General features: G+C 38.5%; 1 protein-coding gene across 9 annotated transcripts in view; it reads left to right on the top strand.

Moving 5' to 3' along the window:
- Window positions 1-24,208, top strand: part of LOC122560108 (extracellular sulfatase Sulf-2-like) — a 303,645-nt gene that overhangs the window by 163,798 nt on the left and 115,639 nt on the right. For 8 of the 9 annotated variants that reach the window (XM_043710351.1, XM_043710353.1, XM_043710348.1 and 5 more), the window contains one exon: window positions 14,762-15,004. In XM_043710351.1, coding sequence (XP_043566286.1) covers window positions 14,833-15,004 — 172 coding nt within the window. In that variant the 5' untranslated portion in view covers window positions 14,762-14,832. Of the gene's footprint in view, window positions 1-11,224; window positions 11,246-14,761; window positions 15,005-24,208 lie in introns of those variants that run through there. The other variant, XM_043710349.1, reaches the window with a different exon arrangement.

Here is a 24,208-nt window from a genome sequence, read left to right as displayed (position 1 = left end):
GACAGAGGTTTGTAATAAATGTGAAATGTATTCAGAAGATGTACAGAATAGGACAATAAACTTACATATTTCAAAGGTTCCTATATTGTAGTCAACCATTCAGTTGACAGTGATGAAGTGCTCCAAAGGGCTTTTATTTGTTTAGATGCTCCTGTGATGCAACCTAATTGGCTTGGTTAATAAATAACGAATCTCAAAATATGCACCATTTTTATAGTTGCCTTTAGCTGAGCGATGGAATAGTACCTGGTGACATTCTGAACTAACAAGATGGATTTTTATTGCTTGCAGCTACAGTATATAAAAATATTTATTCTGTCCATAAATCATGTTAATATTTGAATTTACTGGGCTTAAGATAGTTGTACAAGACCTGAATACAGAAGAGAGAGGAATATAGAGTCATCTATATTTTAGCATGGAGGCAGGAATGCTAGACTTCAAATTTCAAAACTTTTAAAACTGAAAGATTAATAAGGTTTTTTGCAAGCTTTTTTGGGTTCAGTATAAAACTATTTTTAAAATCTAAGATATTTGTTGCAAACTGTGAAAATATTGATACCTCAAATACGCACCTTTGGCATCAGTGTCAACTATAAGACTTCATTGCAATTTTATAGTGCAGAACCAATACCATTCTGCATTATCCCATTGCTGCTTCTGCTGCAAACTAACAGAGAGAAATATTAACTGCTGAGAATGACTACTTTCCTATTGAAAACAATATAAATTATTAATCTGAATCAAAAATGAACAGAAATTAGGAAAGCCATTCAGCCCTTAAACTAGAACTGGGCAAGTTATATTCAATAGTAACCTACCTACTTTCATCTTTTGTTTTATTATTCATTTTCTGAATGTTTAAAAGGGAATTGGAGAAACAATGTTACAGCCTGTGCCTCAATAGCCACTCAGAAAATTACTGCCTTTTTCGGAAACTTTCAGATTGTTTCCATCAGGACAGTGTTATATCCTATTAGGTTGAAAATGTACTTCAATATCATAAATGCTACATTTCAAGCTATTTTGATTCTTCACAAAGATGACATTTAGAAAATATGGTCTGTTATTGATTTGCAGGCCCGTGCTGCAGAATTCAGAATTGTTGCTTTGAAATTAACTTTTGAAGCAGCAATTTAAGATTCAACAGCATTCATTAAGAGTAAAAGTAAACGAAAAGATTATAATCTATTTTGAATCAAACATGCTATTTTGGTGAAACATGGGAGTTGATGCTTGAAATTCTGAACTGGGAACTGGTTCTCGAGACAATGTGGTTGTGTGAGAGGAAGGGGCATGTGGGAGGGCGATTGTCTGGACATGAGGGGTTACAATGGAGGCAGTAAATTGTCTGCAATTTCTGTAGTCTGGCTCTTAAAGCTGTGAATATAATTGAAGTGCCAATCATTGCCTAGTTGTTCTCAACAATTCTGTGGGAAACGGTGCAAAAAAGTCTCTGGCTTAATAATAATTGGAGCACTCATACCTGCCCTTTCCCATTAGTTCCTCCTTGATTAGCTTGATTCCTAATGATTCATTTTTTTAAAGATAAATTATTTTTATATCATAGATGGATGAGATTATTGATTAGGGTAACAAAACCCATTTGTGATTATCACTACCTTAACCATTTCTTCAGAACCTGCTGAAATATTAGCTGCTGGTATTTTGTGAGAGTGATCCTGCACATGGTGTGTTAGCATCTACTTAAAGGCAAAAGCATTTGCAAGGTATTTCAATATCTAGTAGGCATTTTATGGTGCTTCAAATACAATGTAATTATTGCATAGCTGGGGAGGTTTGGGGTCATATTAAACATCATTGCAATGGAGAGTTTGGAAAGAAACAAAACAATGAGGGTGAAGAAAAGTATTCAAAACTTGAGGTCCCTGGATCACTAATGATATGGAAGTTGAAATGAGATTTAAAAATTGAGCATTATTACATTTATATGTTCCATAATGTAAGATGGATGTAAGATGAACATAGAAGGTACAGAGTAGATCTTTACAGTTAATTGAGAACTAGGTATGAGAAAACATGGGTAATGTAAAAAAGAACTCCAGTCTTTTGTAAACAGCCACATGAATGAGATGTAGGGCAGGTTAGGGACCACAAATGAGATATCTGAGGCAAAGGCATAGGTGGTGAAAGGGTATTAAATAAATGATGCATTGGCATTGAATGCCAATGTCACATGGAGCAAGCTGCAAACACACAGGAATGCACCATTCCTGTGTGACATCAAAGTAGAAAGGTGATCCTGTCTGGTCGAGACACTTGACAAAATCATGCAATCTGATCAAAGTTGATTGCCAATGTACGACAAAATAATTACTAACCAAGTTAAAGCTAATGGGAGTAAAGCAATGAAGATTGCATGGATTCAAAATTGACTAAAGGTTAGAAAACAGTGTTGTTGAAAAGTTGCTTTCCAGACTGGAGGTCTAAATTATATTCCCCAAAGGTTGCTGTTAGAACCACTGTTTTTGATGTTCATGAGCTACACTTTATATGCAAGGCATAATTTTCAAAGTTTGCAGATGATATGAACTTTGAAAATGTGACTAATAACAAGAAGAATAGTAGGAGCAGACCAGCAAAATGCAAATGGCCTGGTAAAATGACATGACATTTAATGCAGTAAAGTGTAAAATGCATTTCAGTTGGATGTCAGAATAGAGAACTGATTAACTAAATGGTACAATATTTCAAAAGCATGCATGACCAGAGACATTGTGTGGTCTCACAGAATTACAAAATATTAAGTAGGATATGTGGCACAGAAACAGGCCATTCAACCCAAAGAATCTAATAATTTAGGAAGAATGTCAAAACCTTGGAAAGGGTATGGAATGGTTGAGGAGATGAAGGACCTCAGTTGTGTGAAGAAACTGGAGAAGCCAGTGGTGGTGTTGTAGCAGAGAGGATTGAGGAGAGATTTGACAGATGCTCAATAAATGATTTTGATCAAGTAAATAAAGTCAGTAACCAGAGGACTGAGTGTTTGGCAAAAGAACTAAAAGTGAAATGAGGAAACATTTCTTACCTTGTGACCTGCTCTGGTCTGCAATACATTTCTTGAAAGGGTGGGGAAAGCAGATTCGGCTGCAACATTCAAAATAAGTTTGAGTAAATGCTTAGGGAGACAGGCAACTTTACAGGACTGTTGGGAAAGAAAGGGGAGAATAAATTGGAAAGTTCCTCCAAAGAACTCTATAAACAATGAGCTGAATGATCATGTTCTGTGCTGCGTCATTCTATACAGAACAACCTCAGTTATCCAAATGAGACAGACAGGGAGTATTTTGTTCAGATAACTGTTCGGTTACCGTTTTTACGGGACCTTGAGATCTTGTTCGGATAACCCAAAATTTGGATAACAGAGGTTGTTCTGTTCTATGAAAAGTAAGGAATAGATATATTGCATCTGCTAAGCCTGACATGTAGTTACAATGTATCAGTAATTAGTTGTGAATGGTACTTGAGATGAATTGTAGAGAAAATGCTAGCTTGAGAAGAACTTCTGCTTAAATGAAAGTTTGTTTTTTAATAACGTCTAAAGTATCATAGGGATGGGTCTAACGTTTCTTCAGCTAAGCCTGAGTTGTATTGAATTTTCTTTGTGGGCGGGGGGGGGGCGGGGGAAGGGTGCTGTTTGTTGCCTTGAAGCCTAGCAGGTTGTCCTATCATAACTTAACAAAATTGCCACATTATTTATCTACCACACCCCTATAGGAAATCTTTGGGCTCACTTTTCACTCCATATTACCATATGCCATTCCCAGGACAATTTGTCACTGAGTGCATTACCCAGAATTAATTGGCATCCCTTTCTCACACCAACTTTGTCACGATCCTGCCCGCATAAAGGCTGAGGAGGTGAGTAGGTCTTTGATCAAAACATTTCGGTCTAACTAATATCCCAGTAAAATGTGAATACTGTGTCCAGTGAATAACCCCTCAGGCAAGATGTCAATGTAGTTTTCATCATGTGAGTGCACTATTTGTTAAGCCCCCAAATGGAGGGATGATACACTAAAATGGGAGCACAACAAAATGCGGCCACAAGAACATTTTCAACTCTTGCCAACCTGAAAACTATTTCTAAAGATGAATCAGTAGAAGAGGAATGTAAAATTATGTTTGGTATTGCAAGTGGATATTAATGCAAATAATTATTGGAAATTGGATATAATAAAGATCAACATGTCAGCAATTTAGCAGATGTGGGTTTTTCATGGTTAAGTAGTTTAATTTCATAGTTGAGGGACTGGCCATTGCAAAGCAGAATCAATAGCAGAAAGACACCGATATGGCACTACAATTCTAAAAATAGATTTTTGCCTCTGTTTTTGGGGTGGGTCACTGATGTGCGCAGCGGTCCCCATGGAATATCTCTAATCATTCTTCAGTGAGGAAAAGAAATGAGTTGATAGTTGTTTTAAATCTGAACACTGATTTCACCAAAAACCACATTCATTTAAGATCACTGGAAGAAAAATCAGTTGCATTCTGCTACAGTATTGCCATCATGTAAATACTATTTACCATTTAATTGTTTGGTGCTATAGAACTTAAACATTGCTGAAAAGAGGGATGAAGTTGAAACATTTTGCATCACACATATCAGGACTGAAACACAAGCCAACTCTAAGGAGGAAATAATTATTTATCCTGCAACATGAGGAAAGTATGCTAATTGGGTTCAACAATATTTGGCATGGAAATGCAGCAGGACTTTATTAGTTAAGTGAATAAATTCAAACCAGGTATGTTGATTCTTGTCGGACATTGGCAGCAGGGATTGGCTGTCTCCAGAGGTCGTGCCTCAGTGAGGAAAAAAGTGCAAAGTAAATATTGATTCCTTTTGCTGTTAATGATCAGGACTCTATTGATTCACAATTGGGAAAATATGCCACAGGTGGGATTGAGCCAAGAACTGGGACTTGTCTCTAACACTTCATTCCAGCTCCCCTTTGAGTGTTTATGAATGTGACCTGGTGCAGTTTGTTAGGTTTTGTTTGTTGAATACCTGACATTTATTCATTTGGTTGGCTCAGATGTAACACCAAAGGTACATCACTAATTTTAAACTGAATTGCAGACAGTTACTGAAGGAAAATTAACTGTGGAGCCAAAAAAGCACAATCCTTCAATAATTCCATTAAAGCTTGACAGAGAAATATGGGTCACGTCTTTCAACTACTTTGTGTAAATATGAATATGTCAATCTTGATAGAGGTGGTTATTTTGTGATTTAAGTACACAGACTTTTCCTGATAGTTCTAGAATTGTCTGCAACAGAAGCAAACTATTTGGCCAATCAGTTTTATTTCTAAGAGCAATCTGTTCCAATCCCAATCTACTGCATAGAACTTGGATTCTTTAACAAATATTTTTCAAGCAACTAATTCCTTATTCAAATAACTGAGGGACGACTGTCCCTTGTCAATGATTGCAAAATCATGATTGTGACAAAAAGGTGGTAGAAGTGGGGGGTGTGGCAGAGAGACAGTGGAAGATGAATGTAGATCGAAAGATTTCAGTGTATATTGTATTTATGATTTGTAGATGATAGCATTGAAGTATTAAAAATGTACATGTTACCTACTCCAACTATAATCAGTTGCTGCTGTTGCCTGTCATTGTGGCTACTACCAAGTGATCTGAGAAGGGCAGAAAGTATGTTTTATCATCATTTGCAGGTATAGAACAACAATTCAACTTTACTGCTCCAACTGATTTCTGCTAGAACACAGCTGGATCCCCACCCATAGTACAAAACTCCAGCTGTGGCTGGTGGGTTTGGGGATGCGTATGACCCCTTCTGTCACCATGCAATACAGGGTGAGTTGCAATGACTAATACAAGTGAGAGTTGGAGCTCTCCCAATTTACTTGGATTGAAAATGCCAGGTTTCTTACAGGGCATCTGCACAAAATGAAATTACACTTTTCTGAAGTATTGAAATATATGCAAATATGATTGACTTACAGATCAGCTATTTGCAAGTTATTCCAGATTGATATTTTACAAACAAATTCTTCAAACTATTTCACATTGCACAATTGTTCTAGACCATATTATTTCAAATGTAAAGTTAAATATCTTCAATAAACTCCACAACTTGTAAATAAATTAACTCTCTCCATAAACTTTAATCTAGTGCTTCTGGTGAGAGAATATTAATCTCTCAAATCCTCAACATCCCAGTGAATGAAATATTGGAGTGTGACTTTCTGTGAGCTGCTGTCAATGTTTTATCCATGCTCAGCAGCCTATGAATTTGTTTTATTTCTTTAAAAAGTAATCTTGCAGCTTAAATCTTCAAGTTTTTGATTTGCTTGTCCTCAATAAAGTTGCTTATCTGTCAAGTTGCAGACAGTTTGTATCCTTTTTGTTATAAAACGTTCTTACGGCCATATCCCAGAAGTTAATGAGGTATAGTAATTGGTTGTGATCTGTGGTCTGTTTTTGACTTCAGGTCATTTAAAGTTGTCATTAAAAGAAATGAGCAATATACTTTCCATAATAAGGAGCAATTTAAAAGTAATTCTCTTCATCATAGAATATGCTGGTGTAAAGTGCATCACTTTTAAAAACATGCCCTATTTGGAAAACTGTTGAGTGCATCTTTGTCTGCAAGTACATCGAAGGTCAATTTTACAAATGCTGAAGCAGGGCCTGCCTGCATCCACAGTAAATTGGATAATCATGGACATACTTCAGCTTTTAAGAGTCCAATAATATCCATTCCATTGCAATTTCAGGCAATGACTATCAGCCACAAGAGACCTTGCATTTCTGCTAGGTTTTCCCCACAACTAACATCTTTGAGACACACAAACCAGAAATTTTACATCTAAACTTTTACAAATAAATTAGGCAAAGAGGATTTTCAGAAACAATGACCCTTCTGAAAACTAGTAATAATATTGTCAATGAAACCAAGATATTCCCAGGAAATTAACATTAAATCAAATAAAATCAATCTAAGCAAAATACTAGCAGGGAAGAAAATGACTAAAGTGTAACCAAGTCTAAGCACTAGCTGGTTCCGACCCCAGAGTTTAAGAAATGAAGTGGCAGTATTGCAAACGCCTTGCTGTAATCTTTCTCAAACATTTCTCAGTTTGGAAACTATTTATTTAGATGAGTCAAGTCACACTGCTGATTTAACGTGGGTGACCAGGGGACCACCGAATTATGGAACACTTAGCCTAAAATCTGTTCAGGATATTGCTAAAGTTTGTAATTGAGTTCAAGGTACTGAACGCTGAATTTTCAGATGCCCCAAAGCGAGCCTGCATTGATTTGTAAAAGATAGGTCATTCTTAATGAACCCGATTGCAAATTTTGAAGGGGTGAGACATTTGATAAAGTCCTTTTATAAGAAGCTGTTAGCTAAAGTTGAAGTTCATGAAGGCAAATTCCTGCTCTGATCAGGAAATTGGTTGAAAGACAGGCAACACACTCTGGATTTTGGCCTCGCAACCTAATTGAAACAATGCTGCAGAAATTATCATGTAAATTTGTGCTTGGCACATCTAATTGTTGTAATACAACCCTTTGGTTATTGAGTTTTATAATAAATAATTATCCTCATTTCTGCAACAACTGAAGTACTAGATTATTGGTTAGTTGATTTCTGATTAATCTCACACAATTACAGAATTAGTACACCCAGAAATTATCTATTCAATGCATCACATCTGTGTTGGCTGTTCTAAGGAGTAATTTGTGTACTGATATTCTCTGCCTATCCTCTCACTCCTATATATTTCTTCTCTTCTTTTGCTTAGAATATGTAGAAACATTTATGACACAGGAGGTAACTCTGACCATCAGATCTGAAGCAACCGAAAATAGCTTAATCCATTTTTCAGCACTCAGTTGGTCATGAAACTGATGTGAAACTAATAAATACATATTCAAAAAGGGCAATGCAATTTTGTAAAATAAATGTCTTGGATTCAAGCTGTTGATTTTCCCAAATAGGATCTCAGAACATGGCTACAATTTAATTAGAAGTTTTACATAAGATTGCATTTTAGAAAATTGATTTATTGTCCCTGAATATGGGATGCCCAGAAACACGTTGATCCAGTAGCATTCTTACAAACCGATTCCATATGCATTAAAAGAAATCAGGCCGTTGTTGGATAATTAGTGCACAGTGAAGCTAAGGTTTAAGTATCAATCAACAAAATGATCCCTTCTGTAGTCAACTGGAACACCTAAGGTTCATTAAATCTACATTTGTTTGTATGAATTTGCAGCTGTCCCCTAATGCTCTTCATTTATTATGTTAGCACCCAATTATACTGAAATCAGCCGTCATTTTTCTTTAGCACTTGGCTAAATTTCTCCTTTTGGCTATTACAGGAGTCAGTATGTGATTGACCAACTCTGACTTGCATTTGGCTTATTCTGTATGCAAAATTCTATTCATCTAATGAAGCCATTCTTCACTTGAGTTTAATGAAAGTTACTCAATCTATAGCCACAATGTGAACACAACTCCCTATTTAAATGGCAGAGCAAACTGCCATTTAGTTCCATTCCATTCTTAACCCTTCAGTGGACTGTATTCCTTTTGCTTGTATACACTGCTCACAATTTCTACTTTACAATACTTGTTTAAACAATGAATCTCCTTTTATGATCCCTCTGCTGAATTCCTGACTGTGCCCTTGCCATAGACAATCACTTGCATCCTTGTTTCAACTTAAAATGCCACTGTAAGGAACATAGTGTCCGTTCTGAGCCATTATGTATATATTTGCCCTCCCCGGAGGTGGTGGTAAGTAATAATAATTGAGCATGATTCTTCCAGGGGAGAGAGATTCATGTCCATCTGAGCAATTATATTCAATACAAGAAGGTCCGTAAGTGACCTCCTTGATACCTCCCACCAATTGTAGCCTTTAACTAGGCAAGTAATGGCCACTTAAAGGCCTCAACTTAGCACTTTCTGAATGACCTGCCTTCTGCAGGTGAGAAAGATGCTCGTTGAACTGGTTCCCTTTTTTATTTTATTCATCTGTTCCCCTCAGTTGGTTGCAACAATGTTAATTTAAAAACTGCTCTTTCCCTATGTGGATATCTTATTCCTTGTGTTTTAAAAGAAGCCAATTTAACCATGCTTTCATGAATTAACAAAAAGACAGAGTTTATTCCTAAGCGAAGATAAATTAGCAATGTAACACACAGATTATAAATAAGAGGCAGATCCAGAAGTATAAAAGTAAACAAAATGTATATGGATCATTGAATTATTGAATGTTGTGGCCATTGCAGTAGAAGTTACTGATAGCATCAACATTGGCAGTTGGACAAAGTTAGAAAGTGCTGGAGAATCTCAGCAAGTCTGGCAGCATCTTTTGACAGAGAAACAGAGTAAAGCGTTTTGAATATATTTTCTGCTTTACTGTCCACAATACTTCCAGACATGCTGGGTTTCTCCATCACTTTGCTTTTATTTCAAACTTCCAGCCTCTACAGAATTTTGGTTTTTTTTCCCCAGTTGAACAGTTGGCTCCATGATGCTTAGATTTGTAGATTGGTAGAGATTCTGCATTTCTGTTTCCATACAATTGTGATTGAATTCCCAACATTTGAGGCGATAGAAAGTTATTTTAGTTTTAACGTTTCTTTTCATTTGGTTTTCAACACTGAATGCGAGCTTTCATTTACGTGCAACACAAGGGTGACAACATTTTTCTTCAATTGTAGCTATCATACTGCACCAACGCTCCTACCCAGATTGATAGACATGAGAATCTTCAACCCCACTAGTACCCACAGTAAATTTGAAACAAATCCTTTAACACCTGTCTTTGTGCATTCATCGAAGGGAGAAATGTGTTTGCAATTTGAACATAATCCAAAGAGTTTGGCTTGCTCTTGAGTAGAAGCTCATCAGCTTTTTCATTGCCTTTGTAGTCACAAGAGATTGTAGTCCAGTGTATGCTGACTTCCCTTTCTTGCCCCTCCACACCCTTTGTCTGTTGTTTGAATTTCCCTTTGCATCTGTAGGTGTGACATTCCATGGCTTTATCTCTATAAATAGCTACTTAATTTATATTCACGACTGTTTTGTTGGCACTAAAAGCCTTGTTTTAAGGGGAAAAAAACTCATTTTAAAATGTCTACGGCAGTTGGGGTTCTGACCCTTGGTCAGGACTGGCAATACTCCGGGCAGAACTTCAGTGGCTTGGCTCCCCATTTGACAAGCTCATCAGAGAACACTTAGGATCAAACACCAGTTGGATGTTTGCGAGCTCTCTAGCTGGTGGGGACTTGGAATTAGTTATCCCTGAAGTCACTCAGCAGTAAATCTGGCCTGCATTAATCTTTTTACCCACTGGTTTTGAGCCACATCTGCACTCTGACATGAGCGGTAAAAACAATAATACAGTACTAATTTAAAAATAAAATTAAATATAAAATAAATTTTTGAATCAGTTATAAAATCTTAGAGTTCACCTGTTCACACCTGTAATTTAATCATTTTGTGGTCAATTAAGAACTGACTATATTAAAATATGTTCTAAAGGGAAAATAAAGGACCATAAATGCAACATGTAAAAAGCATTTGACCAATGAAATTACAGCACTTACACGCTTTAGCATAAAGGCTGCACCAATGCCTCTGCTGTTCTGAGGATTAAGGACTAGTCTAATATAAATGACAGGATGTTTTATTGTTACTCAGTATTTAAATCCCTTGTGTAGTGTATACATTCAAAATAAATCTCAGCTTAACTGCAAGATAGAATGGCCACATGGTGGCAAATTGCAGAGCATGACCTCCAGTTTCAGTTATTGAAACGGGATGTATGGGAGCGAAAACAACGAAATTAAGTCAGTACATTTGCAAAGGCCAAGGATATTGAGCTCATGTGACTGACTGACTGACAACATCTAAAAGAGCACCGAGAGACTGCACTGAGAGCGGTCTGGAGATAGAAGCTGTAGAAAGGACTCAGCAGATAAGGTAAGAAGATAATGCTGAGAAATGTCTACCAGCACATTTAATAAAGAAGGGTCACTTTGTTTCTGCCCGGCCTCGATGCTGATACTGTGATAATTGATATGTTCCAGAAAATAGCTTCATACAGATTGAATGAAGGTAGTAGTTGTAACCAAAAAATACTGCTGAGGCACTGAAGGATAACGATCAGCAGTACTGCCTTCAAGCTTTGTGCTTCCACTCTGTTGGAGTAACTGATTCAATAAGGTAACTGTTTATAGTACCGTATTTTATCAAGTTAATGAAAAAAGTGATAATGAGAAAAAGATAAGGATTGAGAAAATTAAAGCGTCCACGCAAACAGTACTTGTAGTTCTCAGGTCCGTTATAGGTATTAACTGGTTAACTCTAGTGTCTGTAGTGCATGTGTAATAAATAGGGCAAAGTAGCCAGAAATAAACATTATTGCACAATTTTTAAACAAAAAAATATAAACTTGAATGGAAACTTTTAATGTTTATTAATACTTCAAATATAGCTGTATATGTAAACATTATGTTGTTAGAATTCTATATAGAAGTATAAAAATGTTTTGCATGAAGTATCATTAGATAGGCTAGTTGTAAATAAAGACTCGTATATCTAAATGCAGTAAATTGGAGAAAGGTTTCTTGCACAATATGCTAGGTATGCATTGGTCATTTGCACTTCCTGTTGTCAGGACCATGGCCCTTCATATGTCAACTGTTATAATGGGCTAATTTGATGGACAGAATTTTATGCTCCCCTTATAGCCTGCTTTGTAGGTATGGGGTGTGTAATTGAGTGTAATACCATTTCAGTGCCGACATATCTGCCTCTGACCACAACTTTACACATGGTGGGGAAGGTGTCCGGTACACTACCTGCCCTTGGGTAATTGAGGCACTTGTTTTTGTTTCGTTGGGATGTCAGCATCATTGGCCCGGTCAGCATTTATTACCTATTCTTAATTGCCCAGAAGGCAGTTAAGTGTCAACCACCTTGCTGTGGGTCTGGAGTCACTTGTAGGCCAGACCAGGTAAGATTGTCAGTTTCCTTCCCTAGAGGCCATTAGTGAACCAGACAGGCCTTTCCTGACAATGGACAATGGTTTCATGGTCATCATTGGAGTCTTAATTGCAGATATTTACTGAATTCATTTTCTACTGTCTGCAATGGCAGAATATGGATCCAGATTCCTGGAACATTACCCGGGTCTCTGGATACCACTGGCCCATCATCTCCCCTTTTAAGTGGCCAACACATGGACACTTAAATACTTAAATACTATTTACTCAACTTTTTTTCCCATGAGGGTAAAGTTTGAAGGTCTGCTGCTGTTGGCAGGAAAATGGGTTTAGCCTTTTCTCAAAAGGTCAGTAGTCTCCTGTACTGACTGGGGGGTGACAATGAATCTTGCCAATATGACCCCTACTTGGGGTTTCAGATCAATGAGGGACCCAGGTATTAGGATGAGGAAGTGGCCGGCCAGTAGCAGATGTCTGCTGAAAGCCAGCCTGCTCCTGACACTGGGAATGAGAGATTCGACCAGCCTCCCTCAAGAACCCACTGCAACAACATTCCGCTTTGCTTGTCATGCTCAGTGTGAGGTGAGCCCATCTGCTGCTAAGTCGGTACCAGCAGCATGATGAGGCCCTTAAGACCCACTCAAGCATCTCCAATGCTTATGGGGCAAGAAGACCATCCATAGGCATTGTCTGTCCTGGACCTAATCAGAAAGGTGATAGGGTACTCAAGGGTACTCTGCTTCCACCTTCCCACTGGATTAAATACCACCAGTCACTAACTTTGCCATGAGGTACTGCCAAATGTTTCAGGTCAATAACTGTTCATCAGCTTGAAATGATCATTGGCCTGAAACATTAGGTCTGTTTTCCTCTCTTGACAGACGCTACCTGGCCTGTTAGCATTTTGGGCTTTTTCTGGTTCTGTTTCTGTATAATATGTCTTTTATACCCACTGTCTTATTTAAAGATATATTTTTGTTCACATTGTTTATCATAGCATTATAAATCCATGTGATACTATTCATGATTTTAAATTCTTTCAGCATCTCAACACTTTGAATAAAACTCTAATGCTGTGGACATAATCATCATTCACTGTTATTGTTTAAGTTCTCTTTGCCTGACTGAAATGTCATTGCTTTGAGAGAGACCGGTTTTGCATCTATTGAATAATAACTAAGTCAGAGGTTATTAAGCACTAGGTATTCCCTGTTGTTGAAACAATTGCTAACATGCCATTGCAAAGAATGCATTCCACTGGCTGTTCATTGTAATGTCATTTCATCAAATTTATTTTCCATGTTTTTATGGATGCAAAGTAGCAATTCTGATCTGTTAGATCTTTATTGATTTTGTTTTGAACCTGCATTTTGACACATCCATGATACATAGCAGAAATTAGGCCATTCAGCCCATTGTATGTGCTCTGCCATTCAATCATGGCTGATAAGCTTCTCAACCCTACTCTCCCGCTTTCTTCCCACAACCCTTGATCCCTTGACAATCAAGATGTTTTCTATCTCAATCTTAAATATACTCAATGATCTGGCCTCCACAGCCTTCGATGGCAGTGAATTCCACAGATTCACCATTCTCTGGCTGAAGAAGTTTCTCCTTATGTCCTCTGTTTTATTTGCTGTGATTTTACTGCACAGTTTTCATCCAAGTATTAACTTTGGCACCCATATCATTCCTGCCTCAACAGGTAGTTATTAATTATTGCTGAGGCTACCTTTGAAAACACAATCCAGCTCAAAAATGACCTGTTTTGCGAGGTGATAGTAACACCCAGCACCATGTTGGGCTTGAATTTTCAGGAACTTATGCAGGATGCCTAATTTAAATCACCTCAATAGAGTTAGGCTACCTAAATTGAAAAGGGTTGAAACTCCCCCATATGATGATTCCAGTGGATGTAGCCTAATAAGCAGTGATAGAGTCATAGAGGTATATAGCATGGAAACAAACCTTCAGTCCAACTTGTCGACCAGATACCCTAAATTAATCTAGTCCCATTTGCCAGCACTTGACCAACATTCCTCTAAATCCTTTCTATTCATATACCCATTCATTTGTCTTTCAAATGTTGTAATTGTACCAGCCTCCACCACTTCCTCTGGCAGTTCAATCCATACACTCACCATCCTTTGAGTGAAAACATTGTTCCTTAGGTCCCTTTTTAAATCTTTCCCCTCTCACCCTAAACCTATGCCCTCCAGTTCTGGACACCCCCAACCTAGGGAAAAGATCTTGTCTGAAAGAAGTAGGTAAATCACTTTGCAAATGATGTGGAGCTGGGTAAAGCAATCTGGCTGTGCTGCTCTGAAAAATCTGCTGCCAAGCTATGATTACCTTCTGCCCTTCTTCTATTGACCTCTTGTCTTTCCACCTGCCCAGTTCCCTGAGGACTAAAGTCCATAATGCGTTCTGAAACCCACAACCTTTGCATCTAATTTCCAGCTCATCTAATTAATTGAGATAAAGTCCAGGATACAATTGGGTCCTTCTTTAGCATCTATAATGATTGAAAGATGGTCATGCCTCATTTATACCCCAAGATTTTCAGAATATTGTGCAAACTTGAGTCTAAATTCGAAATTAAAAAAGAAAAGGAAATAATGCAATGTATTATTAATGCAATGAGCTGGTTTTCTCGCTACTGAGGGAAAAGGAATGATCAGATATTATGCTTCTTGTTGATGCAACATTATTGTCTATTTTTTTTAAATTGCAGAGCTGAAAGTAAACGAAGAAAGGAATTCCTTTCCTAACCTCGGAAGGACAAAAGGCCTCAAGTGAGACGAAATGTTACAGTCAAGACTTGCCCTTGGATTGGTTGTGTTGGGGTTTATTGCTTTTGTGAGTCCTGGGTTAGCTGTCCTTTCTCAGCGACTGAAAGGCCGATTTCAAAGAGATCGCAGGAATATTAGACCAAACATCATCCTCATTTATACAGATGACCAGGATGTGGAACTTGGTAAGGACAATTTAACATGGCAGTTTGTAATAAAATTAACTAGTTTACTGCCTTTTTGAATTTCTACCAGTTAGCCAATATAGTAACAAAAAATATCCAGCCATTTGATCTCATGGGCATAAATGGTTGGTTTGTTTATATTATCCTTTGCTTCCAGTTGCACTATTATTTGTCGTCTTTACTTGTCCCTTTTTAATTGTTGCAATATACAAATTTAGTGCATCTTAATGCTTCTGCTTAGTAGTAGTTTGTTCAGCTAAGTGATGAAATAGACTGACATTGAGTTCAGTCCAAATATTCCTCTCATGACATCACTCATGACTTAATTCTGAGCCAAGAGACCCTTCACATACCTAGTAAGTGTGGCAAAGTACTGACCTGTGCCAACGAACTAAACTATGATGAGACTTACTGCTTTTGCCAACAGCATATAGGATATTCTGGAAATCCCAGATCACCTGAAGTCCGGATTCCAGTGTTTTTCTGTGAAAGTGCAAAACTACTAGCTTTACTCATATTGCCTGAGGTGTTTGAAGAAGACAATTACTGCTATGTTGCTTTGTTGCTCGGTCAAAAACAGACAATATTATTGTATAATATATTATAAGAAGCAACGTTATATCAAATGAAATATTTACAAAACACAAAATGAGAAAATTTTGTTTATCACCAGCTAACTGAATGGGTTATCCACTTAACCCCGTATTGCCCACCTTCTGCATAATTCATTATCAGTAATTCGTTATTGAATTTATTCTTTTTGTGATAATGTATTCCCTCTAATTACTGAGTTATTGAATATTGAAAACAAGTTCATCCTTGTATCTTGTGAAAATTTCTCTCAACACTAGCAGGAGAAGAATTTAAGGGGTAAGTTGGATAGTCCTTGAATTCATGCACAGGAATCAGGATGTGTAATTATCCAGAGCCTGGATGAAATGATGCACACTGGTGCTGCTTGCAACTGAGCACTAAGTATATTTCTGAGTGACTGCATGTCTCAGTCTGTGGCTCTTGGTTCAAGGCAAATATTAATTGAAGTTAACCTGCAATATTTAAAGCTAGGTTGTACTCCTTGAAAGGAAATTGCATTCTACCTGCCGTCAATATTGGAAGAAGCTTCAAGCAGGTCGATAATGGTGCAACTTCACAAAAGAGCATGCCTCCAGGATTTAGGCTGCCATTACAGAAGGGGGCACGTTACAGGAGGGAGAGAGACTGCCTTCCCCTAGGAAGCTTTCCAGACGGTTGTTCAAGTGGCATGATGAGATGACTATGGCACTGGATGCCAACAGTTTTAATGCCATGGTCATGAATGTAGTGCTGCAACAAATTTTGTGACTTCAAATGAGTGGTCGAAATCAGTGAGTGAATCTTTTGCACACCAATTCTTGCAAACTATATAAAATTAGTTTCATGTACTGCTCCATTCAACATACCACCTCCATCATTATCACTCTTCTATATGACTAATCAATTCTCCTCTTCGTTGCTACACCTCATACTCGTGCACTTTACATTGCCCACATCTCTCAGCTTGCGCATCTTGACTGCTGTTTGGATGTAGGGTGCACATTACACGTGTCACCATGCTGACAGTCAGATTTTCCTGTTTTGAGTAGGGCCAGGCCCGAAACAGCCAGCCTGACCACCTGGTCAGCATCCATTTCAGTTCCCCCTTCCACTCCCCCTCCGACATGTCCATTCTCTGCCTCTTCTATTGCCATAGTGAATCAGACTGCAAATTGGAGGAACAATGCCTCATCCTCCACCTGGGCAGCCTACAGTCCAGAAGGCTCAACATAGGGTTCTCCAGTTTCAAATAACCTTCCCAACCATCCCCCAACTCTCTTTCTAGTCCCACCTCCTCCTGTCATTTCCACCTACTGATCCTTTTTCTCAGCTACCAACTGGATTCATCCCTTCCATCGACCAACTAGATCATACCCATGACCTGTGTCCACCGATCACTACCTCACATCCGCTACTCTCCTTGTCCTATCACCCCCACCCCCTTTATCTGTAGCTCCACTTGCCCCTACATCCAGTTCTGAAGAAGAGTTAATACCTGAGATATTTGACTTCTCCATCTCCTGAATTTGCCTGGCTTGCTGTGTTCTTCCAGCCTTCTGTTTGTCTACTTTGAATTCCAGCACTAGTGGGTTTTTTTTTTAATCTCAAGCTAATATATCCTGACCAGCATACAGGAGTTGGTACTGGTAATAAATGGAGTGACTGTCACTGTGCTGAAATGTATTATGGGGATTGTAGAGGTCCTGTACTGGGGGAACTGCAGTGACTCTGGAGCACAAATCTGCTGTACTTTCTCAGGACAACAGTATTTGTCCTCCCACCACTGATACTCAGCCTGTCAGCCAGCCAACTTAAACTAATCCTGTCCACACTTAGATAATACAGTCCACAACTAACGTCTAATTACTCGTGAGTGTCCTGCAAGGCCATCTGCAGTCTCCCCGACTGATTCCAACATGGCTGGTTGAAGATTTCTGTCACAGAAGTAGTGTTACATAGGAGCACTAGGCCAGGTAAAAGCACCTGCAAATGGGCACTAAGAGAATGCACAAGGGTGAATTGTTGTGTATTAGTGTTGTTGGTTGAAGCTGTTCTGGATTTGGTATTTCTCGTAGCTTTTATTTCAGAATTCTGGGCAAGGGATCTCTCCGCTGGTCAGTAAGAGAGTGATGACATGCTGGGGAAGCATACTGAACAATGGGAACCTAGGGTTTTGTTCAGGGCATCCGGAGTCTGATAATATACTCTTGTGTACCAATGTGCTGTCAGCCTCCACCATTCTTCACAAACCTCAAAATCCACTTTGTTCTCCAATCTTCATAATTTGATTTTCCTCATCCATTTTCATGTTCTTCAACCTTCAGTCCTTGTACTACTTCCTCCTCCCATTACTCATAGTCTTCCTCATCCTCCATTCCAGTACGCTTTGCTCCTTCTTCTCCTCCTCCTCCTTTACTTACCTGGGTTTCATCCTCATTCCTCAGGCACTCTCCTCCTCCATTTCTCTTGCACATTCCTCCTCAATTCCCTGTGCTCACTCCTCCTCCATTATTCCTTTTACATTCCTTCACAACTATCAAGTACAGTTTCTTCATTTTCTGTTGCCCCCACATTTACAACAGCTATAATTGACCCTGTTAGTCCAGTTGCCAATAGCAAGTAGTTTTGAATAAACATCAATCAATATGCCGAGAAAGTCAAACAATTAACTCAACATGACCAGCATGTTGTATATAATCTACAAATTCATTTATATCTGTATTATGTACTACTTCAGATCCAAATAAAATTCTGCCCTTTTTCACAGTAATACATTTTGAAGAAATGTTAAAAATGGATTCTGCATTTTAATGTTGTTGGAATGTTTTGAAACACTGCAAAAATATTAACCAACTTATTCACTTATTACTAAATCTATAATAGGTCTTCAGACTCATTCAGTTAATCCCAGAGCAATGAAATGTCATCAATTTCTCACAAATTATATATGGGGGAGAGCTTTCTATATAGCAACAGACCATTATGGGGAATCCAGTGTATTGTGTATTTGTGCTCTTGTTACAGAGTTGACAGGATTACAAATGCATTATGCATATGTCACATAAGCAGTATAGATAGCTGGCCTTGCATCTTCAGTTCATTTTTATAGTTAGAATTTATTGTCTGCACATTTTGGTCATGGAGCAGGGAGCTTAGCTGAGCAGGCATTTTTGAAAATCTAAAGAACATGTCACGCAAAATGAATGGTGGCACACTGGGGCGTTATTTCATATTATCTTAAAGCTAAAAATATTAAGTATTCAACATTTCTGAAGGTTTTACATGGAGGAAGAAAGAAATAACAGATAAAAATCAAAGGATGGGCAATTCAATTTGTAGGCATTTAGCAAACCTGTGAACCAAGGAGAAATATGACTGACGGCCAGATTTCTCTCAGATAATTTGCCAAATCAGACTGCACACATGAAAAGCCGGTGAGCTAAGAGCACAGACTCTACCCTGTAATAGTTGGAGATTTGTATTTTGTTGGATAGTTTGCTTGATTTGAGCAAGATGCTTATCTCTAACCTTCAGTGTCTTTGCTGGGCTGATGACTTCCAGCTCACAATGACCTTCAGTTTCATGTTGAATTTAGAAGGTCTCTCTCACTGTTGCATCATCTTCAACTGTCTTCCTCAGGAGGACTACATTTGACGGCAAGTTTGCGATGTGTATCTGCTTCCCTTGTTTGGATACATAAAGATTAATTCTCTGTAACTGGAGAAAGATACTTTGTAAATGCTTCCAAGTGGCTTGTGGTCAGACTCAACTGTCATTTTATCCCTTCCAAGTAGGTGATGAAACTGTTCACAAGCAAAGATAATGGCTGGATGCACTTCCTTGATCCTGGGCATAATGTTTTTCTATTGGTGTTAGAATCTTGAATACAAAGGCACCCTGTCTTGCATCACTCTGCAGGGTGTCTTCATTATTTACATCACAGTAGATCAGCACCAGTGTTTTGCCAATAGCTGGTTGATTTTAGTGATTGCTATGTTTTTTTTCTATGCCCTAATACCAGTGCATGTTCATTTTTGTGAGTTGGCAGGATGGTGTGCACTCCAACAACAAAATTGGCAAGAATTTAGCCAAATATTTGATGAATCCAACAAATCGTTGCACTGTTGATCACGACATCACTACTACAGCTTTCACATTTTCAGCATCTGGGTGAAGTCCTTATACTGTCAGAATGTGTCCTATGTACTTCACTTCGACCATTTTAAATTTTTTCATGTACAACTTTAGCTTCACCAGACATGTGCTGTTGAACGGTTACTCTAGATTTTGATTGGATCAACAATGGCTTATGTTGTTTTTCTGTATCAATAAACTAGCAAATCATCCATTACAGAGAGATCATTAACTATCTCATGCTGACTGCATTGATATTCTTCTGCAGCAATGGAAATGCCAAAAAACACTTATATCTTGCAAAGAGTGTCATGAATGTCATTAAAAAACTATTGTTTTCATCCAGCTTCACTTATCAATAACCATCTTTCACAGCTAGTTAGCTAAAGACTTTTAGCTTTGAAAGTTATGGCAACATTCCTTCAATATAAGAGGTAGTGAGATTTCTTAGGATATTATTTAGATTTTTTTAGATCAATGAATACTCCCAACTTTCCAGATTGTTTCACTGCTCTGATGCTATTAATCCATTTTGTAGGAATTGATGATTTCTGGAATATTCTTTTCCAGCTCTTCCATCTTATTTTCCAGGCTGGCTTTGAGAGCAGCTGGAACCTTTTTCGGCAGATGCTGAATTGGTCTTGCATTCTCATCCACTTCAAGATCATAGTCTTCTGGAAAACATTTTAACTTTGTGAACACGTTTTGTATTTATCCAGAATGTTTTTCATAGTCAATAATTGCATGTGCTGTGATACGTTGCAAATCTCTCTTGGCCTAATCTTTAGACTTGCTCCACTGAATAGCATTTTCTTGTCCTCTATGATTTGAAACTCCAGATCATTTTCCTTATTATGGCCATAGACTAAAAGTAATCTGTCCTCTCAACACAAGTACAATGCCAACATATCATTTTAACCTTTAATTTTGAGGGTATAATTTTTTTTGGATCGCCATGTTGAACCAATTTGCATTGGTCTGTGAAACTTGTGATGTTGCAAAATATACAAGTTACTATCTGACATTTTATGTTGATCTGATATTTTCCTGCTGTCCTCATGGCAACAATCACAAACCATGTCTCATCTATTGATTTGACTGAACCAACCTGTTAAATGATATGTATTTGAGGAAGTAACAAGCAGGTTAGACCAAAGAAAACTAATGGATGTTGTCTACCTGCACTTCAAGAAGGCCTTTGACAAGGTGCCGCACAGGAGGCTACTGAGTAAGCTAAGGGTCCATGATGTCAGAGACCAGGTGCGAGCATGGATTGAAGCTTGGCTCTCTGGCAGAAAGTGGGGATAAAAGGATCCTTCTCAGGATGGCCGCCGGTGACAGGTGGTGGACCTGCGAGGTCCTGGGACCACAACTCTTAACTTTATACATTAATGATCTAGATGAAGGAACTGAGGGCATTCTGGCCACATTTGCAGATTATACAAAGTTAGATAGAGGGAGAAGTAACATTAAAGTGGCGGGGAGGCTGCAGAAGGATTTGGATAGGTTAGGAGAGTAGGCAAAGAAGTGTGAGGTCATGCACTTTGATAGGAAGAATAGGGGCATGGACTATGTTCTAAATGGGGAGAAAATTTAGAAATCTAAAGTGTGACTTGGGAGTTCTAGTCCAAGATTCTCTCAAGGTAAACTTGCAGAAAGCAAATGCAATGATGACATTTATTTTGAGAGGACTTGAATATCAAGGTTTGAGAAGATTTGTAGCTCAGATTGAGGTTTTGGATAGTTTGCTCACTGAGCTGAAAGGTTCGTTTCCAGATATTTTCTCACCATACTAGGTAAAATCTTCAGTGAGCCTCCAAATGAAGCTCCAGTGGTGTAGCCTGCTTTCTATTTATATGTTTGAGTTTTCTTGTTGGTGATGTCATTTCCTGTTCTTTTTCTTGGGGATGGTAAATGGGATTCAAGTCTGTGTGTTTGTTGATAGTAGCATTCTGACCGGAATTCTCGTCCGTGTCTCTGTTTAGCTTGTCCTAGGATGAATATGTTATCCCATTCGAAGTGGTGTCCTTCCTCATCCGTATGTATGTTTTTTTTGTGGTTATGTTTCCTGGTGGATAGTTTTCTGCCTGTTTGTCCATTGTAGTGTTTGTTACAGTTCTTGCAAGGTATTTTGTAAATGACAGCTCTGCCAACCATCCAACCCAAACTTTGGGTCCGCTACATAGATGACACCTTGGTCATAAGGAAATGAAACAAATTAGAGGAAACCTTCAAGACCATCAATAACACTCTGACTGGCATAAAATTCACTAAAGAGGAGGAAAACAACAACAAACTTCCATTCCTAGATGTTGCAGTAGACCGAACAGCCAATGGGGAACTTCAATCCAGCGTCTACAGGAAAACAATACATACGGACCAAATATTGAACTACAGAAGCAATAATCCCAACACCCACATACAAAGCTGCATTAGAACATTATTTCAACAAGCCACCACACACTGCAGCACAGAGGAAGTATGCAGAGCAGAGGAAAATCACCGACACAATCTTTTCAAAAAGAACAGGTAACAATGAACACAGTCCGCCGATTTTCTGAGCAACAAATCCAAACAAGCAGACAAAACACGTCCAGAAACCCTAGTCACTCTCCCCTACATCAAAGACATCGCAGAAATGACTGCCAGACTACTCAGATCCCTTGGCATCATGGTAGCCCACAAACCCAGCAACAAACTAAAACAGCAGCTAATGAACTTGAAAGACCCCATACAGACAACAAGCAAAGCTAATGTCATTTACAAAATACCTTGCAAGAACTGTAACAAACACTACAATGGACAAACAGGCAGAAAACTAGCCACCAGGATATATAAACAACATTAGCCACAAAACGACATGACCTACTCTCGCTAGTATCCTTGCATATGAATGAGGAAAGACACCACTTTGACTGGGACACCACATCCATCCTAGGACAAGCCAAAAAGGGACACTGACGAGAATTCCTCGAACCATTCCAACCGGAATTCTATACACAAACACATTGACTTGGATCCTATTTACCACCCCATGAGAAAAAACAGGAAATGACATCACCAACCCAAGAAAACTCAAACATATAAATAGAAAGTGGGCTAAACCACTGGTGCTTCATTCAGATGCTCACTGAAGATGTTACCTAGTATGGTGATGAAATGTCTGAAAGCGAACCTTCCAGCTCAGTGGGCAAATCTACATCCAGAGGGCTTGAATATAAAAGCAGAGATGTAATTCTGAGGTTCTATAAGGTTCTGGTCAGACCACATTTGGAGTATTGTGCTCCGTTTTGGGCCCCATATCTCAGGAAGCATGTACTGGCTCTGGAGCGTGTTCAGTGGAGATTCACGAAAAGCTTAACATATGAGGAATGTTTGAGGACACTGGTTTATACTAGATGTAGTTTAGAAGGATGAGCAGGATCTAGTTGAAACACAGAGTAGAAATGGCCTAGACGGAGTAAATGTTGGGAAGATGTTTCCGTTGGTAGGAAAGACTGGGACCTGAGGGCTTAGCCTTGCTGTAAATGGAAGACCTTTTTTAGAACAAAGATAAGAAGAAACCTCTTGAGCCAGAGAGTGGTGAATCTAAGGAATTCATTGCCACAGATGGCTGTGGAGGCCAGGTCATCAAGTATACTTAAGGGTGAGATAGGTTCTTGAGCATTAAGGGTTATGGGAGAAAGTTGGAGAATGGGGTTGATAAATGTATCAGCCAAGATTGAATGGCGGAGTGGACTCGTGGGCTGATAGGAGTAGAAATTAGCTAATGTCTTCTGATATATACTGTTGTATATACATCAGGATCACCAGCTGCTATCTCTTCAGTGGCCATTTGTATGTGCCTGTTGTACTACTTTTTAGCCATACACTTGAGCAAAATGATGCAGATTTTCAGGCGAGCTCCCCCCTGCTATGCATACCTCCTTTTCTTTTGCACAATGTAGTTACTTCTCTTGCACAATTCTTGCATCCTTCCCTTTGTAATTATTATTCTACCCTTTGTGTCTGAAATATTTGTCAGCAGAATGCAAGGCCATATCTGTTTTGCCCTGTTATGCTCTAGCTGTTGACTCTCAACCTCAGCACTCCATATGCTAATTGCTTTCATGAGTTTGAGTTTGTTCTTCTCTTTCATTTTTGTATAGCCAATTCCTAACACAATCCCATCTCTCTTTATCTCATCCTTTTAATTGTGCAAGTTCACAGCTTTCTGTAAGCTGAGTTAATGATGTTATATATTGATTAATGGATTATTTTTCACTTTTTGTTCCTTTGTGCTGAATATGCACCGTTCATGCATACCATTCATTTGGGGCTGCAATGGTACTTTCAAAGCTTTAAAAATTCTGCTCAGAGATTTAGGGTGGAATATATTTGGACACAGTCCCTTACCAAAGCTGATAAAATAGTGATGACTTATACTTGTTCTGATTTGCGAAACAAGTCTGTTGCTTTTGCATTAGCGTGCCATTGTTTTTAGAAGAGTTCCCAGTT

The sequence above is a fragment of the Chiloscyllium plagiosum genome, chromosome 20 (genome assembly GCF_004010195.1).
Source record: "Chiloscyllium plagiosum isolate BGI_BamShark_2017 chromosome 20, ASM401019v2, whole genome shotgun sequence".
Classification (NCBI taxonomy): domain Eukaryota; kingdom Metazoa; phylum Chordata; class Chondrichthyes; order Orectolobiformes; family Hemiscylliidae; genus Chiloscyllium; species Chiloscyllium plagiosum.
The sequence above is the reverse complement of the archived record's forward strand: the minus strand, read 5'-3'. Positions and strand labels throughout refer to the sequence as shown.